The sequence below is a fragment of the Primulina tabacum genome, chromosome 16 (genome assembly GCF_025594145.1).
Source record: "Primulina tabacum isolate GXHZ01 chromosome 16, ASM2559414v2, whole genome shotgun sequence".
Lineage (NCBI taxonomy): Eukaryota > Viridiplantae > Streptophyta > Magnoliopsida > Lamiales > Gesneriaceae > Primulina > Primulina tabacum.
In genome coordinates, this window is record NC_134565.1 from 8,667,354 (window position 1) to 8,683,958 (window position 16,605).

General features: G+C 39.2%; 1 protein-coding gene across 1 annotated transcript; it reads right to left on the reverse strand.

Moving 5' to 3' along the window:
- Positions 1–12,627: 12,627 nt before the first annotated feature.
- On the reverse strand, positions 12,628–13,149 carry LOC142528332 (uncharacterized). The gene has a single exon (XM_075633375.1). The coding sequence runs from the start codon at positions 13,147–13,149 to the stop codon at positions 12,628–12,630; it is 522 nt and encodes a 173-aa protein (XP_075489490.1).
- Positions 13,150–16,605: the final 3,456 nt, after the last annotated feature.

Sequence of the window (16,605 nt, forward strand, 5' to 3'; positions counted from 1 at the left end):
ACAATCAGTTGGACGGAAATAACGTGTGCATGATGGTGGATCTTCGTGAGGCCAGAGTGGAAGAGAAGAAACTACGCGAAGACGTTAGACGTTACGCGGCTTATCATCTAGAGTCGGAGCGTCAGCACGAGATCACCAAGAAAGAGTTGAAGAAAGCGCAAGATAGGATTTTTACGCTCGAAATTCGGGAAAATATTCTTCTCAAAACCCAACGTCGTCTTCAAGAGCGGATTGAAGAGCAAGAAATCGATGAAAAAGTGAGCCAATTAACAATACAAGAACTACAGGATCAAGTAAACAACCTTGATCACCACAACACACAACTGCAGAATTACATTGAGCACCTACAAAATGAGATGGTCAATATGGAAGAACTCATAGAACAACTGGAAGAGAACCCGATGGAAGAAGAAGTTAACGAGGCTGTAGGAGACGGAGAAGTTATAGACGAATAGGGAGAGAGAGTTCTAGAATAGGCTTCGATTGTATCTAGAAATATTTGATTAATCATTTGTTTTGAAAAATATTTGGTTGTATGAAATTTTTTACAATTTAATGAAATTATTCATTTGATTAAATATTGTGGCAAACAAATTAATAAAATACATGTTTATAGGAAATGGCAGGCAGACCATCCCGAAACAACCGTAACCCTCGTGGCGCCAACCAAGATGAAAACCCACCACCACCACCTCCGAGAGTAAATCTCAGTCAAGAAGATATGATGGAAATAGCTACTATCGTAGCTGCAACGTTACAAGGATTCGTGAACCCATTGGCTAACGCCATCCAACCACCACCTGAGCCGCAACCGCGTGGGATTAAGTACCATTACGAATCTCTCAGAAGGAATCGAGTTCCAACGTTCGATGGGAACCCAGACCCAGAAGTCAGCCACAACTGGCTCAAGAACGTCGAAACACAACTACATTTACTAGAAATACCTGAAGAACTGAGAGTGGAGGTTGTAACACCGTTTTTGGAAGACCGAGCTAGGAAATGGTGGGAAACTGTGTCGCCATCTTTGGCAGAAGTGGAAGAGATCACATGGAAGATTTTTAAGAGAGAATTTTTGAAACAATACTATCCCGCTGAATTTCGACTACGGAAGTTGGGTGAATTCGAAAACTTCAAACAGGCTCCGGATATGTCAGTGATGGAATACACTTCACGGTTCAACGATCTGGGAACCTATGTCCCAACAATCATGTCGGATGAAACGTTAAAAATGCATCGATTCAAGAAGGGACTCAACAGTCGAATTCAGTCGGCATTGGCAGTATTCAAGCCAAACAGCTTTGCGGATTTGATGGGCGCTGCAATGAGCGCAGAAACTGATATAAAGCGACGCGAGGAAGAGAACAAGAACAAAAGACCAATGGTCAATCAACCTACTCAGAACGGTCCCAAGTTTAAGAAACCAAATTATTCAGGTGGGCCTTCCCAAAGAAGTTCTGGTAATACTGGCATCAGGGAGGGGAAGTGATGCGACACCTGTAAACAGTATCATAACGGGGAATGTTATCGAAAGTCAGGTGCATGTTTAAAGTGTGGTCAGGTGGGTCATCGAATTAAAGAATGTCCGGAGAAGAAAGAAAAAGGGGCGGGACCCAGAAAGAAAAATGAGAACAAGACCAATGCTAGGGTGTATGCAATCACCCAAGAGGAAGCTGATAACACCAACGAGGTGGTAGCAGGTATTATACTACTCCATGGCATACCTGCATATACTTTGTTTGATTGTGGTGCCACACATTCATTTGTGTCTTGAAGATTTGCTAAGAAGCTTAAACTTGAACATGATATTCTTAGTGAACCGTTAAGAGTAGCAACACCTGCCAGCAAAACAATTGAAACACACAAAGTATATCGAGACTGTAAAATTTGTATCCGCAATCAAATTTTTGAAGTGGAATTAATTCAACTCAATATGGTTGAGTTTGACATCATCCTTGGAATGGACTGGTTAGCCAAAAACCATGCCATAGTAGACTGTCAAAGGAAATATATTAGACTTCAAACTCCGACAAAAGGGGAAGTCGTATATCACGGAAAATCCAAAGAAAGAAAATTTCTACTATCGGCTTCACAAGCCTGGAAAGCTATAAAGGGAGAAGAAGAAATTTACTTGGTAGTGATCAATGAAATCAAAGAAGAAGAAGTCCCAAAGTTGGAGGATATTCCAATTGTTCAAGAATTTTCAGACGTTTTCCCCCGAAGAACTACCGGGAGAGATCCCAGATAGGGAAGTAGAATTTGAAATCAATTTGGTCCCTGGTGCTGCACCAATATCAAAGGCACCATACCGAATGGCTCCAGCTGAATTAAAGGAGCTAAAGGAGCAACTGCAGGAATTATTAGATAAGAAGCAGATTCGCCCCAGTGCATCCCCATGGGGAGCCCCGGTGCTTTTTGTAAAGAAAAAGGACGGAAGCATGAGGCTATGTATTGACTACCGGGAGTTGAACAAGATCACCATAAAGAATAAGTACCCACTCCCAAGAATAGATGATCTTTTCGATCAGTTAAAGGGAGCCAAGGTCTTCTCAAAACTAGATCTGAGATCTGGTTACCATCAGTTGAAGGTCAAAGCGGAAGACATCCCTAAAACTGCTTTTAGGACAAGATATGGACATTACGAATTCACGGTAATGCTTTTTGGCCTAACAAATGCTCCTGCAGCATTCATGGACCTGATGAATCAGGTATTCAAACTATATCTTGACAAGTTTGTGGTTGTCTTCATAGATGATATCCTTGTGTACTCACGAAGTGAAGAAGAATACAAAGAGCATCTGTGTCTCACTTTGCAGACACTTCGAGAAAAGGAACTATACGCCAAATTCAAGAAATGTGAATTTTGGTTAAAAAGTGTGGCGTTCTTAGGACATATAATTTCTGAATTAGGAGTGTCAGTAGACCCTAAGAAGGTAGAGGCAATCAAGGATTGGCCACAACCAAAGACAGTGACTAAAGTCAGGAGTTTTCTGGGTTTAGCAGGCTACTATAGAAAATTTGTGGAAGGATTTTCTTCGATAGCCATTCCACTCACCAAACTTACTCAGAAAAATTCGAAATTTATTTGGAATGAGGAATGTGAAAGAAGCTTTGAAACCCTGAAGACAAAACTCGCATCCACACCAGTACTAGTTCTTCCAGAGGATGGTAAGAATTTAACTGTATACAGTGACGCTTCAAAGGGAGGATTATGGTGTGTGCTTATGTAAGAGGGTCAGGTAATTGCTTATGCCTCACGGCAACTAAAACCATATGAGCAGAATTACCCCACTCATGACTTGGAGTTAGCCGCAGTAGTATTTGCACTTAAAATCTGGAGGCACTACTTTTATGGAGTAAAATGAGAAGTTTTTACTGATCACCAGAGCCTCAAGTACATTTTCACTCAAAAGGAATTAAATATGAGGCAAAGAAGGTGGATGGAACTTCTGAAGGACTATGATCTGTCAATCAATTATCATCCGGGTAAGGCAAATAAGGTGGTGGATGCTTTGAGCCGAAGGAATCCTGGAAAGGCGAGCTTATCTTCACTATCAGTACAATCAAGCCTCCGAGAGACCATCAAACTGAAGCAGAATCATGATGCCTTCATCCTTAAAATTAAAGAACAGATCCAAGAAGGAAAAGTTCCAGAATTTCAAATTGATAAAGATGGTATCCTTTGGATGAAAGGACGATTGTATGTGCCAAATGTCGATGGAATTCGAGAAGAGGTAATGGCCGAGGCGCATAAATCAAGATTTTCGGTGCATCCAGGGAGTACCAAAATGTACAGGGACTTAAAGAATAATTACTGGTGGAACGGGATGAAGAAAGACGTAGCCGTTTTTGTTGCAAAGTGTTTAGTCTGTCAACAAGTCAAGGCGGAACATCAAAGGCCTGGAGGACTGTTACAGCCATTGGAGATACCAGATTGGAAGTGGAATAACATCTCCATGGATTTCGTAGTGGGACTACCACGTTCAAGGCAGGGTCACGATGGGATCTGGGTAATCATTGACAGATTGACCAAGTCTGCCCATTTCTTGCCAGTGCGGATGAATTATAATTTGGATAAATTAGCCACTTTATATATGGACAACATAGTGAGGCTACATGGAGTTCCGGCAAGTATACTGTCTGATAGAGACCCAAGATTTGTATCAAGATTTTGGAAGAGTTTCCAAAAGGCTATGGGAACCAAGATTACTCTCAGCACTGCCTATCATCCTGAGACTGATGGCCAAACCGAAAGGACAATTCAAACCCTTGAGGATATGCTGAGGGCATGTGTGCTGGATTTTTCTGGAAATTGGAGTGAACAGTTTCCCCTAATCGAATTCGCCTATAACAACAGATAGCACAGTAGCATCGAGATGGCTCCGTATGAGGCTTTGTATGGGAGGAAGTGTAGGTCGCCTCTATATTGGGACGAGGTCAGAGAGAAAGCTGTTGCCGGACCAAAACTTATTCAGTTAACCGTTGATAAAGTAGTCATAATCAAGGAAAGGCTTAAGGCAGCCCAAGATAGGCAAAAGAGTTGGGCTGATTTGAAGAGAAGACCGTTCGAGTTGGAGATTGGAGAAAAAGCTTACTTCAAGGTCTCCCCCATGAAAGGAGTAGTTCGGTTCAGTAAATCAGGAAAGTTAAATCCGAGATATGTAGCACCGTTTGAGATACTGGAGAAGGTAGGAATCTTAGCCTACCGATTAGCATTACAACCAGATATGTCCAGAATACATAATGTTTTCCACATCTCACAGCTGAGGAAGTATGTCCCAGACCCGAGTCATGTACTCAAGGTTACACCACTGATGATTGAAGGAAAATCAACGAAGAACTTAAATACGAAGAAGTCCCTATCCGAATAGTGGACACAAAAGACCAAGTGTTGAGACACCGGACAATACCTTATATCAAGGTACAGTGGTCAAATCATACTGAAAGAGAGGCCACCTGGGAACTCGAAGAGAGTATGCGATCACAATACCCTCATCTGTTTGAAAGATCAAGCTAATGCAAGTTTCGAGGACGAAACTTTTAATAAAGAGGGAGGGATGTGAGAACCCAAGATTTTACGATCCGAATCAAATCAAGTAAGTAATATAAACATGGAATTTAACTCAAACTAAGCTCAAAAATGTTTGTTCTAACTAAATAACTTGAATGATTACTTAGATTTTCACTAAACTTAACTCGAGGAAGCAACTTCAAAGCTCGGGGATTAGCTCAACCGGAAGTCAAGCTACAAGTAACCACATCCATCGAAGTATTGTCACGGGAGGAGTAAAACCCCAGCTCAAGGACTCGATCTTTCAGCTCAAAGTAGCTCAACCAAGTTTGTCCTAAAAAGGCAAAAAAGGGAGCTATAAGTTGAGCTAAGGTTTGGACAAATTAAATATGCAAGAAATAATCAATGAAGAAGCTAAGGGTTAAGACAAACTTAATTTGCATGGGAGTTTGGATAATCATCCTAGAACTTGAAGAATGCATGGGAGTTTGGATAATCATCCTAGAGCTTGAGGAACACATGAATCTTTGAACCAAAATAATGAGCAATCAAGCCTTTCTTGTTGATCCAAGATTTCGGCCATGATGGGGCTAGGTGGAAGGGTTTTTCTTGCCTATAAATACTACATGCCAGACTTCAAAACTTACACCAAAATTTCCCCTCAAAACACCAAAATTTCGGCCCACTCCCCTTCATCAAACCTCTCCAAAATTTCGGCCAAGCTAAGCAAGGAAGAGGAAGGAATTTTCGTGCAATCAAGTGCGGAAACTTTGCGTCAAAGTTCTGCCGGATCGAAGACAGCATTTGTCAAGGTTACATCGAAGTGCTTCCCGATTTTCGACAAGAAACTTCCTACAAAAAAATCAGTAAGTGGGCTTTTGTTTTACGTATCTTCTTTCTATTTTTAAACCTTGATATAGATAACATGACATGCATGTTGGTATGTCTTTTTCGAAAATATTGGTTTGCTCCGTTTAAAAATTCGATCGATTATGTTTTCTTGCTATGCTTCGAATTCTTTTGATTCCACTGTACATGTCTAAAAGTCTGAACTCTGAGAAATCTGATAAGTTCTGTATGTTACCTCTGAACTCTTTGTTACACTGTTGCGAGTCAATTTGAAATGATTCGAGAATTGTGATTCTGTCTGGCCCCTAATGGTGGGTGTAAAACCATTTCTGTTTGGCCCCCAATGGTGCGTATAAAACCATTTCTGTCTGGCCCCCACCGGTGAGTATAAAATCGAGTTCTGGTCTCACCCCTTAGAGGAGTAACATATTGGGGACAATTTGACCATGGAAATTAGATGAGTAACAGTGTTCTGTTGGTTATAATCTGATCTGTTTTTGAACCGTTCTAAAAAATCTGATTCGTTCAGAATTATCTGTCACATATTTGTTCATTTCGATATGATAAGTTAAAGGTATTAAGATTTGAAAGATTGTTAAAGAACTGTTTTAAAGAATTAAGTTCTATATGTATTTTTGGAATCGATCGACCCCCACTTGCTGAGTGTTTTCCCAAAAACACTCACCCCCTTACAATTTCAGATAAAAATGAAGAACAAATAAATGAGGAGGAGCAGGAAGCTTTCTGGGGTTGGTGATCGATGATCAAGAGCAAGAATCAAGTTATCCCTTTTGTTTAAGTTTTCCGCATTTCGCAACCCTGATGTATTTTATTTCATTGTCATTGTAAGACAATACTTTATTTATGAAAAAGACTGGTTTGATTTGATACGAGACTTTATTGTTTGCAATATAATTGTTAAACAATGCCGGATGTCACCGACGCTTCGGACTTGGGGCGTGACACCAACTTCCCGGATAAATTAGAGTTTGACTCGTAAAATAATTTGGAATCCAGCATTTTTAGAAATTTAATCATACTTGTTGGAATATTTCTTGTTCGTAATCTTGATTTTGATGTTAACAAAACTTGTTGTTTTTGTTTCTAACGAATTTTTACCTAAGTGCGATAAAGATGAAACTGATCAGGCTTCGAACTGATTAGCTACCGAGCAAAAAGGAAGCTATCGAGACACAAACTGAAAGTTCCAACTGATTCTTAAAACTGAACCAGTGCAACTGAAATATCAAAGAACAGTTCAACTGATTGTTCAGTTGTTAGGTGGTTCAGCAGAAAACCTTCAGAAGCCCGACCAGCTGATGAAGAGTTCAACTAATGAAGAGCCTAGCTGACCAGTTCAACTAAATCAGTGAAATCAGTTCAGCTGACAAGCCAACTTGTTAGGATCGATTTGATGGGCGAAAGTGTTTAGAAGGGGGGTAGAATAAACACTTTAAGATTTTCAAATATCTTTCGATAGAATGAATTAGTTTAGTGATAAAATGAATTCAAGAATCTTGTTATCAATGTCAATCAGTTAAATAATGTAGTGCGGAAATAAACTGACTGACAGATTGAATACTCAAAGAATAATTTAAACAATGAACACGAAGATTTTATGGATGTTCGGAGACTTCAAATGCTCCTACTTCACCTCTTCATAACAAGGATATGATTTTTACTAAAAGACTTTGATTGATTACAAAAACTGTAATAACCCACTTCAATTTTGTCTTAAACATTGTCAAACTGAAATTCTTAGTATCTTTACAATTTATCAGTATACAACTGATTTTCTTTTCTTAGCACAACTGATCTTAAGAGATCAAAAACAAAAATGTAATGTGCTAGTGCTTTTGCTAAGATGATAGCCTGAAAGCTATGAGTACCTCTGTTAAGTGTGAGTTCTTCTGTATGAATATCGAGATTGAACTTGTAAGCTTGAATTCAAAATTCACTCAGAATAATTGTGCAAAACTTCTTTTCTCAGCTGAACTCCACGGCTATTTATAGGCCATACTTCCAACGGTAACATTGAATGCGTTTAAATGATTTATATTCGTTAATTTGTCCTTTCTGAACATGTCAACATTCTTCTGACAATAGTACACTGTGGCGTTCTGATATGCGGCACTCCCACTACAAGTTACAGTCTGCTTTTGTACAAATTGTCGGTTGTTGGCTACGCTCTTAACATGTGACCTGTCAAACTGATTATTAGTTAACTATATACCCTATCAGTTGAGCTGACTGTATAACTGACCAGTCTTAACTGACATTTCAGTTAACTATACAGATTCATTCAGCTTCGATCAGTTCGATTGCCTTTGATTATTTGGCGCATTAATTATCAATTTGGGCAATTTTCAGTTCGAATAAGTTCAGTTGAACCGATCAGTTTTACAATCTTCAATCAGAGCATCTGTTAGGAGCCGATCAATTTGCAGAACAAGACAAGCTTATCTAAGTGGAATTCAGCTTTTCACAAGGGTACAAAATAAATTGTCCAATCATAGGACAATAATGAAAGTTGCAGCAGAGCTTAAAGTCGAGACGTTCCAGAATGTCTGTCAGAAAGGACAAGAAAAAAATTTTGAGGAACAGATTCAAATTACAACGAACATATTTGATGAGTCTTGATGTACGGATACATAGCCCATATATATATACAAGATCAAGATCACGAACATACATACAACAAGATAGAACACAGATAAGAGAGGGCATGGATAATGCATATCAGCTTACAAGAAGCAACCAACCTAGATTTTTGGGAACACTTCAACGTGTTATCAGCTTATATTAGAAGCACAATTCTCTCAGTGTGTGAGAACACCTTCGTGTTGTATTCATAGATTAGTTCTCACACACGCACACACAATAACTCATACATATAAAAGAGTGTTGAACTTCAAATATCAGTTGAGTGAGTCTTTCACAAAGACATTAAACTTGTATATGTAGTTTTTAACACATAGACATTAAACAAGTGTTGGCTGGAAGGTGTTGCCTTCAGTCTAGGATATGACTTCAGTTAGGCAGTAGCGTAAGCCTTAAGCTGAGTGGACTTGTACAAGGTGTTGTATAAATAAAGGTCTTCCAGTGGAATCTAACCAAGGTGGTAAAATGGGTGACGTAAGAGCAATTGAAGTCTCCGAACATCCATAAACATATCTTGTGTTTCTAACTGTTTAACTGTTGCTTTAAAAATGATTTGATAAGTTCAGCTTACATAAGTTCCGTTCTCATCATAACTGAACTGATACAAGCTTGAACTGATCCCCTTTAGTTCGGTTATTAAGTTTACACAAGCTAAAAGATTTAAACTGACCAGCTTTCTTAACGAAGGATTACTTCGGGTATTTCTCGCTTGGTTTACAACCAAACTTGATTTAATTCATCGGTGTTTACATTCTTAGAACACTAGATATTGAAGTTCATTGAGAATATCGAGCCTTAAAAACATTTATCGAAAAATATTTTCATCTTGGTCGTCCCCAATCTCCTTTCCCCAGCCTATTATCGAATATCCAGATAAAATCTTTAATTTTTATGAAATCATGCAATTAAACCTTCAATCATATAATATGCATCATTTAAGCATTTAAAATCAATTAAATAAAGTAATTAAACAATTTAAATAATTTGAATGCATGTGGTTTACGTGGGTTATTTTTGGACGTTACATTAATAAAGTCTCAAACTGATGAATCGAAGATTGAAAAACTGAGCGATACCAGATCTGAAAAACTAAACGTGTTATTTTCAGAATTGGTATAGCACAATTGAAAACTGCATTGAAGTGTTCAAGCTCAAAGGACATCAGTTAGAACTGATATAGACAGCTGAACTGATCAGTCGACCAGTTTGACTCCTGATCAGTTAGCCACGTCATCAGTTGAAATTTGAATCTCAGCAGACAAATTGATAGTCCATAACAAAGCATAACGTATGAAGCATAACAGTCTGATACATCGTATCTCTTTCAGAAAAAAAAGGTTGTCTACATGGATTAAAAGACGACTCAACGGATATCATTAATTAATTCATTCAATGTGACCGTTGCAATCGAAGACTATATATAGATGATGAGTTTAGTTGAGAAAGGGGATAACGATTGCGAATCAGTTGCGATTTACTTTCAATTTGCATTCAGTTTGCAAATAGCAAATTCTAGCTTACACTTCATTCATTTATTCGTAGCATTAAAGCTATTTATTTGAGCTATTTAGTTATCAACTGATAAGTGAAAAGAAAAGCTAAGAGTTTCAGTTTGATATTGTTTAAGTCCAACTGAAGTGGGTTATTACATTCCATTGACATGTACTTGCAGAGCATCGATAAGTGGAAGACACTTTGAATTCCTGCGAGATTAGGAGGCAACGCCACTTGATATGCTAATGCTCCCACTCTATTGAGTATCTCGAATGGTCCGATGAATCTTGGACTGAGTGCCTTTCTTGCCATATCTCATAACTCCTTTATAGGTGCTATTTTATAAATACGTGGTCATTGACTGAAACTCGAGATCTCGTTTTCTTTTATCTGCGTAGCATTTCTGTATACTCTGGGTGGTCTTCATCCTGTCTCTAACCTTGGCGACTATATCTGCGGTGTACTGAACTATCTCAGGTCCCATTTTAGCTCTTTTTCCTACCTTGTCCCAATGGATGGACGATATACACTTCCTTCCGTAGAGTGTCTCGTATGGAGCCATCCCTATGGATGACTGATAACTGTTGTTGTAAGAGAACTCCACTAGAGGTAACTTAGGTTCCCAACTCCCTTGGAAATCAATCACACATGCTCGAAGTAGATCCTCTAAAATCTGTATGAATCTCTCAGGCTGACTGTCTGTCTAAGGATGAAATGCGGTTCTGAATAATTGATTGGTTCCCAAGGCTGCATGCAAACTCTTCTAGAATGATGAAGCGAATCATATGTCTTTGTCCGACACTATAGAAACTGGAATTCCATGCAGTCTGATTATCTCTCGAATATTCAGCTCCACGTAATGCGTCATGGAAAGAGTTGTATTTACTGGTAGGAAATGTGCTAACTTAGTAAGACGGTCCACTATTATCCAAATGATGTTGAATCCTTTCACTGTCTTTGGCAAACCTACTACGAAGTCCATAGTAATGTTCTCCCACTTCCACTCGGGAATGAGAAGTGGTCGGAATATTCCTGCTAGTCTTTGATGCTCTGCCTTCACTTGTGGACACGTCAACATTCGGATATGTAGTGCATGATATCTCGTTTCATACCCGGCCACAAATATAAGAGCTGCAAGTCCTTGTGCATTTTTGTACTTCCGGGGTGTATAGAATAAGGGCTACTGTGGGCTTATGTCATAATATCGACTCTAAGTCAATCTCAACTAGAAACCCATAGTCACCCTAGATACTTGACAATGACGTCATAGACTAAATATAACATTCTGCCTTTTGATTCATCTCGATGTCTCCATTTCTGCATTTGTTCATCGTTAGACTGTCCGGCTCGAATTCTATCTCGCAGAGTAGGTTGTACTGTTAAAATAACGAGATTAGGGGTCTTTCCCATAGCATAAACATCAAGATCAGACCTCTGAATTTACATTTGTAGAGGTTTATGCACTCATAATTGGGCCAAGGCTGTCCATTTTCTGCTCCAAGCGTCCGCAACTACATTAATTTTACCGGGATGATAGCTAATGTCACAGTTGTAGTCTTTTACAAGATCTAGCCATCTTATTAGTCTCATGTTCAGCTATTTTTAGGTGAAGAAATATTTTAGACTTTTGTGATCCGTAAAGATCTTGCATTTCTCACCATATAGATAGTCTCTCCTAATTTTAAGCACGAATACGACTGCTGCAAGTTCAAGGTCATGCGTCAGATAATGTTTCTTATGGAATTTCAATTGTCTAGATGCATACGCAATGACTCGATCATGTTGCATGAGAACTGCGCCCAATCCTAGCTTAGAAGCATCTGTATATAACACAAATTCCCCTTGTTCTGTCGGCATAGATAGAACTGGCGCGGTAGTGAGTGCTTGCTTCAACTGATCAAAACTGTTTTGACACTCCTGTCCCCATACAAATTTTGCATTCTTCTTCGTCAAGATGTCAATGGTACTGTAATGGACGAAAAATCCTTGATGAACTTGCGATAGTATCCAGGTAAACCCAAGAAGCTGTGGATTTCTGTTACACTTTTAGGCACTAACCACTCTTTAACTGTTTCGACCTTAGATGAGCCGACTTCTATTCCATCACTCAAAATGATGAGGCCAAAGAATGCGACATTCTCTAGCCAAAACTCGCACTTGCTGAACTTTACATGTAATTTTTTATCTCGTAATACTTTAAAGATTGTATTCAAGTGTTGATCATGCTCCTCTCGGCTCTTGGAGTAGATCAAAATATCATTGATGAAGACAATAATAAACTGATCGAGGTACAGATGGAATACACCATGAGATCCTTGAAGATCGTTGGGGTATTAGTCAGTCCAAAAGGCATCACCAAAAATTTATAATGCCCATAGCGCGTTTTGAAAGCCATCTTATGTACATCTGCCTCCTTTACTCTCAGCTGGTGATATCCCGACCGAAGATCTATCTTTGAAATGCCAAAGCTCCTTGCAGTTGATCAAACAAATCCTTGATTCGGGGTAATTGATACTTATTCTTCACTGTCACTCTATTCAGCTCTCTATAATTGATACACAGTACTCATATCTTTTTTCTTCACAAACAGTACCGACGCGCCCTATGGAGAGAAACTAAGGGCGAATGAATCCCTTGTCTAGCAGCTCTTGAATTTGATCTTTCAATTCTTTCATCTCAGCAGGTGCTAGAATATATGGTGCCTTAAAGATCGGCACAGTACCAGGCATCAACTCAATAGCAAATTCCACCTCTCTCTCAGGTGGGATACCAACAACATCTTTGGGGAAGAGATCCCGAAAGTTCTTGACAACTTCCACATCTTCTATCGATCGATTGCCAGTGTTGGGTATGGATATAATACTAGCAAGAAAACCTTGGCAGCCTCTCCGGATAAGCTTCTTCGCACAAATACATGAAATAATGTGCAACATTTGTTTGTTCTGCGCAGCTTCAAAGATGAATGCTTTCCCATTGAGTGTTCTAATAGATACTGACCTTTGCTGGAAATCAAGAGTAGCTCCGTTCAGTGTGAGCCAATCCATGCCCAAAATAATGTCGAACTCGGGCATTGGCAATACAATAAGGTATGCTCGAACGATACTCCTCTGTAATTTGAGCTCCACATCTTTAACCATGCTTGTAGAGATCATATGCTCGCCCGAAGGGACTGTGACTTTGAATCCCGACTACACGTCCTTCGGTAAGATTTCCAGTCATTTCATGAAGGATTCAGATATGAAAGAATGCGTAGCTCCAGAATCTAGCAAAGTGTAGGTATTCTGCCTGTGATAATATTTGCATTATACTCAAACAAAGCCATAAAAATTCAGAAATTTCCTATCATTTAGGCCCTTCTATTTTCCCATATTAATAAATTTGTCCCTTGATTTTTCATAAATTTCCAAATAGCTCCCCTGATTTTTCGATATTGCAATTTATCCAAACGTTCTAGAATTCTTCGAACTCAACCCACGTTTTTGCCATTAAACCCCTCAAAATTTCGAATTTATGCAATTAAACCCCAAGGATTTTGAATTATGCCAAATTTTTCCTCAATAATTTTCATAAATTACTAGCTAGCCCATTAACTTTCTAGGTTGACATAATTCAATCCTCAAGTTCTCAATCCTCCACACTTCGATCCCCATAGCTAATATTTTAGAAATTCAATTCCTAAGCCTTAGAAGTTGAAACATGCAATTCTAAATCATTAAGTTCAATGCACCTTGATTGAATTCTAGCATTCATGCTTATAAATTCAAGTAATAAAGCAATATAAAATGCTTAAATGGCTTTAATACCTGTAATAAGAGTAGTGTCTGGCTTCGCTTACTCAGCATGCATCACATAAGCACTTCCAATGGTGGGCTGCTTCTATTTCGGGCAATCAGCACCCTTATTCCCGCTTCGTCCGCACCTAGGAACTTGTAGGTGCCCCACATGAACTTGCCAAAGTGATGACGATTGCACTTCTTGAAGAACGGCTTCTCATCAGTCTTCGGGACGGCATCCCTCGGTTGCTGCCCCTGTGGTTTTTGCTGCCCTGGCAGCTCAGTGGTCTCGTAAACAGCTTCTTGCTCTGCTGTGACTGCTGCTGTGGAGCAGGCCTCTTTCTTTGCATCTCCCACTCAATAACTTTCAACGACTGCTCTGCCCTGAAGGCCCTCGTAACAGCATCATTATAGCTTGTCGAGTCTCCCAACAGCACATCCCGACGCACAGTAGGCCTAAGACCATCTAGAAAATGTCTCAACTTCTCAGTAGCATCATTTGCGATTAGGGGCATAAAGTGACAACCCCTATCGAACTTCTTGACAAACTCAACAACAGACGAATTTCCCTGACGAAGACTCGTAAACTCTGTTTTCAACCTCGAACGGACATCGGTGGCGAAATAATTCTCAAAGAATACCCTCTTGAAGCCCTCCCAAGTTAATGTCGTCAGATTCACTCCTCTCTCCGCTCTCTCCCACCTTAAGAAAGCGTCGCCCTTCAGCAAATAAATGGTACAATGAACCCGGTTAGCGTCCGCCATATCCATGTACCTAAAAATCACCTCCAGATTCCTAATCCATCCCTCAGCCACGAATGGATCAATAGTGCCAGAAAAGTCCTCAGGATCCATCCTCCTAAACCACTCATAAACTGCCTCTGGTCGGACCCTCGCAGCATTCACTGTTCCAGTAATCGAGCTATACCAGCTAGCACACGAGCACGAGCATGAGCATCCTGATTAGGAGGAGGTGGTAGAATCTTCCCCTTCCTGCCTATCCTCACTATCTCTGCGAAGAACTCTTCTAGGAGGCATCTCTGTATATGTTGTCTAAAACACGTAACCAACATGCATTTAAATTTAAAATTACGTCTAGCTTCTTAATTCATGCATCATATAATAATTTAAAACTTATCATATAAATCTTAAAGCAGTAAAATTCACGTACTTGAGCCGTGACCTCTTGAGCTTCTCGGAGTGCCAGTAACACACTTTCGAGATCCTTTACTCTGATACCAACTGAAACACCCCTTACTTTTAAATTTAAAATCATACTATTTTTTTTGTAATCATAAAATTCGAAACACTCATTTAAAAACACTCAATCTTTAAAATCTTAAATGCATAAAAGTCCTTAAAACACTAACCACCAAAATCATACGTTAATTTTCAAAATAATCCAAAACTAGACTTTAAAAAAAGCGTAAAATCTCTAAATAAATAATCTTCAAAATATTTATGTAAAAACTTTAAATACTAAATAAATGCGGTAAATAAAGTCGCTCTCGAGTGTACTCATGGACTCGATCCACTCAAGCACCAGCGCCTCCCTCAAAATCGTCCTAACCTGCAACCGTCCAAACTTAGTGAGTCTAATGACTCATCACGTTCTAACCATATATATCAAATAATATATATACAGGAACATGTATTAAAATCATACTTTTATTTAAAATAAGCTGGCTTAAATCTGTAAGTGTAAATAAATCATAAATCATTAAATCGTAAAGCTTTCCATCATAGTATATCATTTTGGATGAAATTTGATACTTGAAAGTGACTAGCTATAATCGTATCATCATGCAGTCGGCTGATCAGTATTTGTTCACCATTGTATTTGGGGGCGGGGTGTCAGCAAATTTCGTCACTGGGCCTCGGCCAAAAAGTTGAAATACGATCATTGGGCTCCTTCTAGGTCATTTTCCCGTAAACAGGCTCCCTCTAAGCCTTTTTCTCTCACGATATCCCAATCATATCATATCATATCATATCATATTTGTCACAGTCAATTCACATCCTTCAAAATATTTTCCTTTCCTTTTATTTATAAAATATCGTACCCTTCAAAACTTGTAAAATAGCATTTTTGCAAAAACAATCGTACAACTTTAGCATATATCGTAAGAATATCATATTTTTATCATAAGCATTTTAAACTATCATTTAGAATTTATTATGATTCTTCGGGACACCACCAGACCTTTCGTACTACATGGGACGTAAAATGACCATTTTACCCATGGACTCCAAAATTCATGATTTTGACTTTTTCTCACTTTTATTGACTCTGAGCCTATCCCAAATCATCATATAAGCTTAAATTTAACATCTAACATTTTTCTTAGACATAAAACCGAGCCTTTCTATTTATTTACTTATGAACCAAACTATAGAGTGTTTTAAATCTGAAGAAATTCAAAACTTGATATTTTTTTCACAAATTTTAAATATAAGCTTTTCATACCTAAAATACCCCCGTGACCCACTGAACCAACCCCCGTGGACCACGGTTCGAGCCCATACCTTTCCCTTTAGCAAAAATCAAAACCTAGTACTATATTGAGCCACGTTTCCCTACAAACCCGAGCCACCATGGACCAGACCCGCCTGGACCATACCTGAACCCTATTAGACCAGCCCTAACCGAGTCACTCACCACCTCCATTCAGAAAACAAGCCGCGCACCCAAGCCTATCTTCCCACGGCTCGTGGCTCTCCATTGGTTACCTAGGGTTTGCGCGTTGCTTCTCCTCACCGAGCCATGAGTCCAGCGTGTCATGGTCTCTTCCTAGCATTGAGTCCCTGCCCGTAAAGGTCC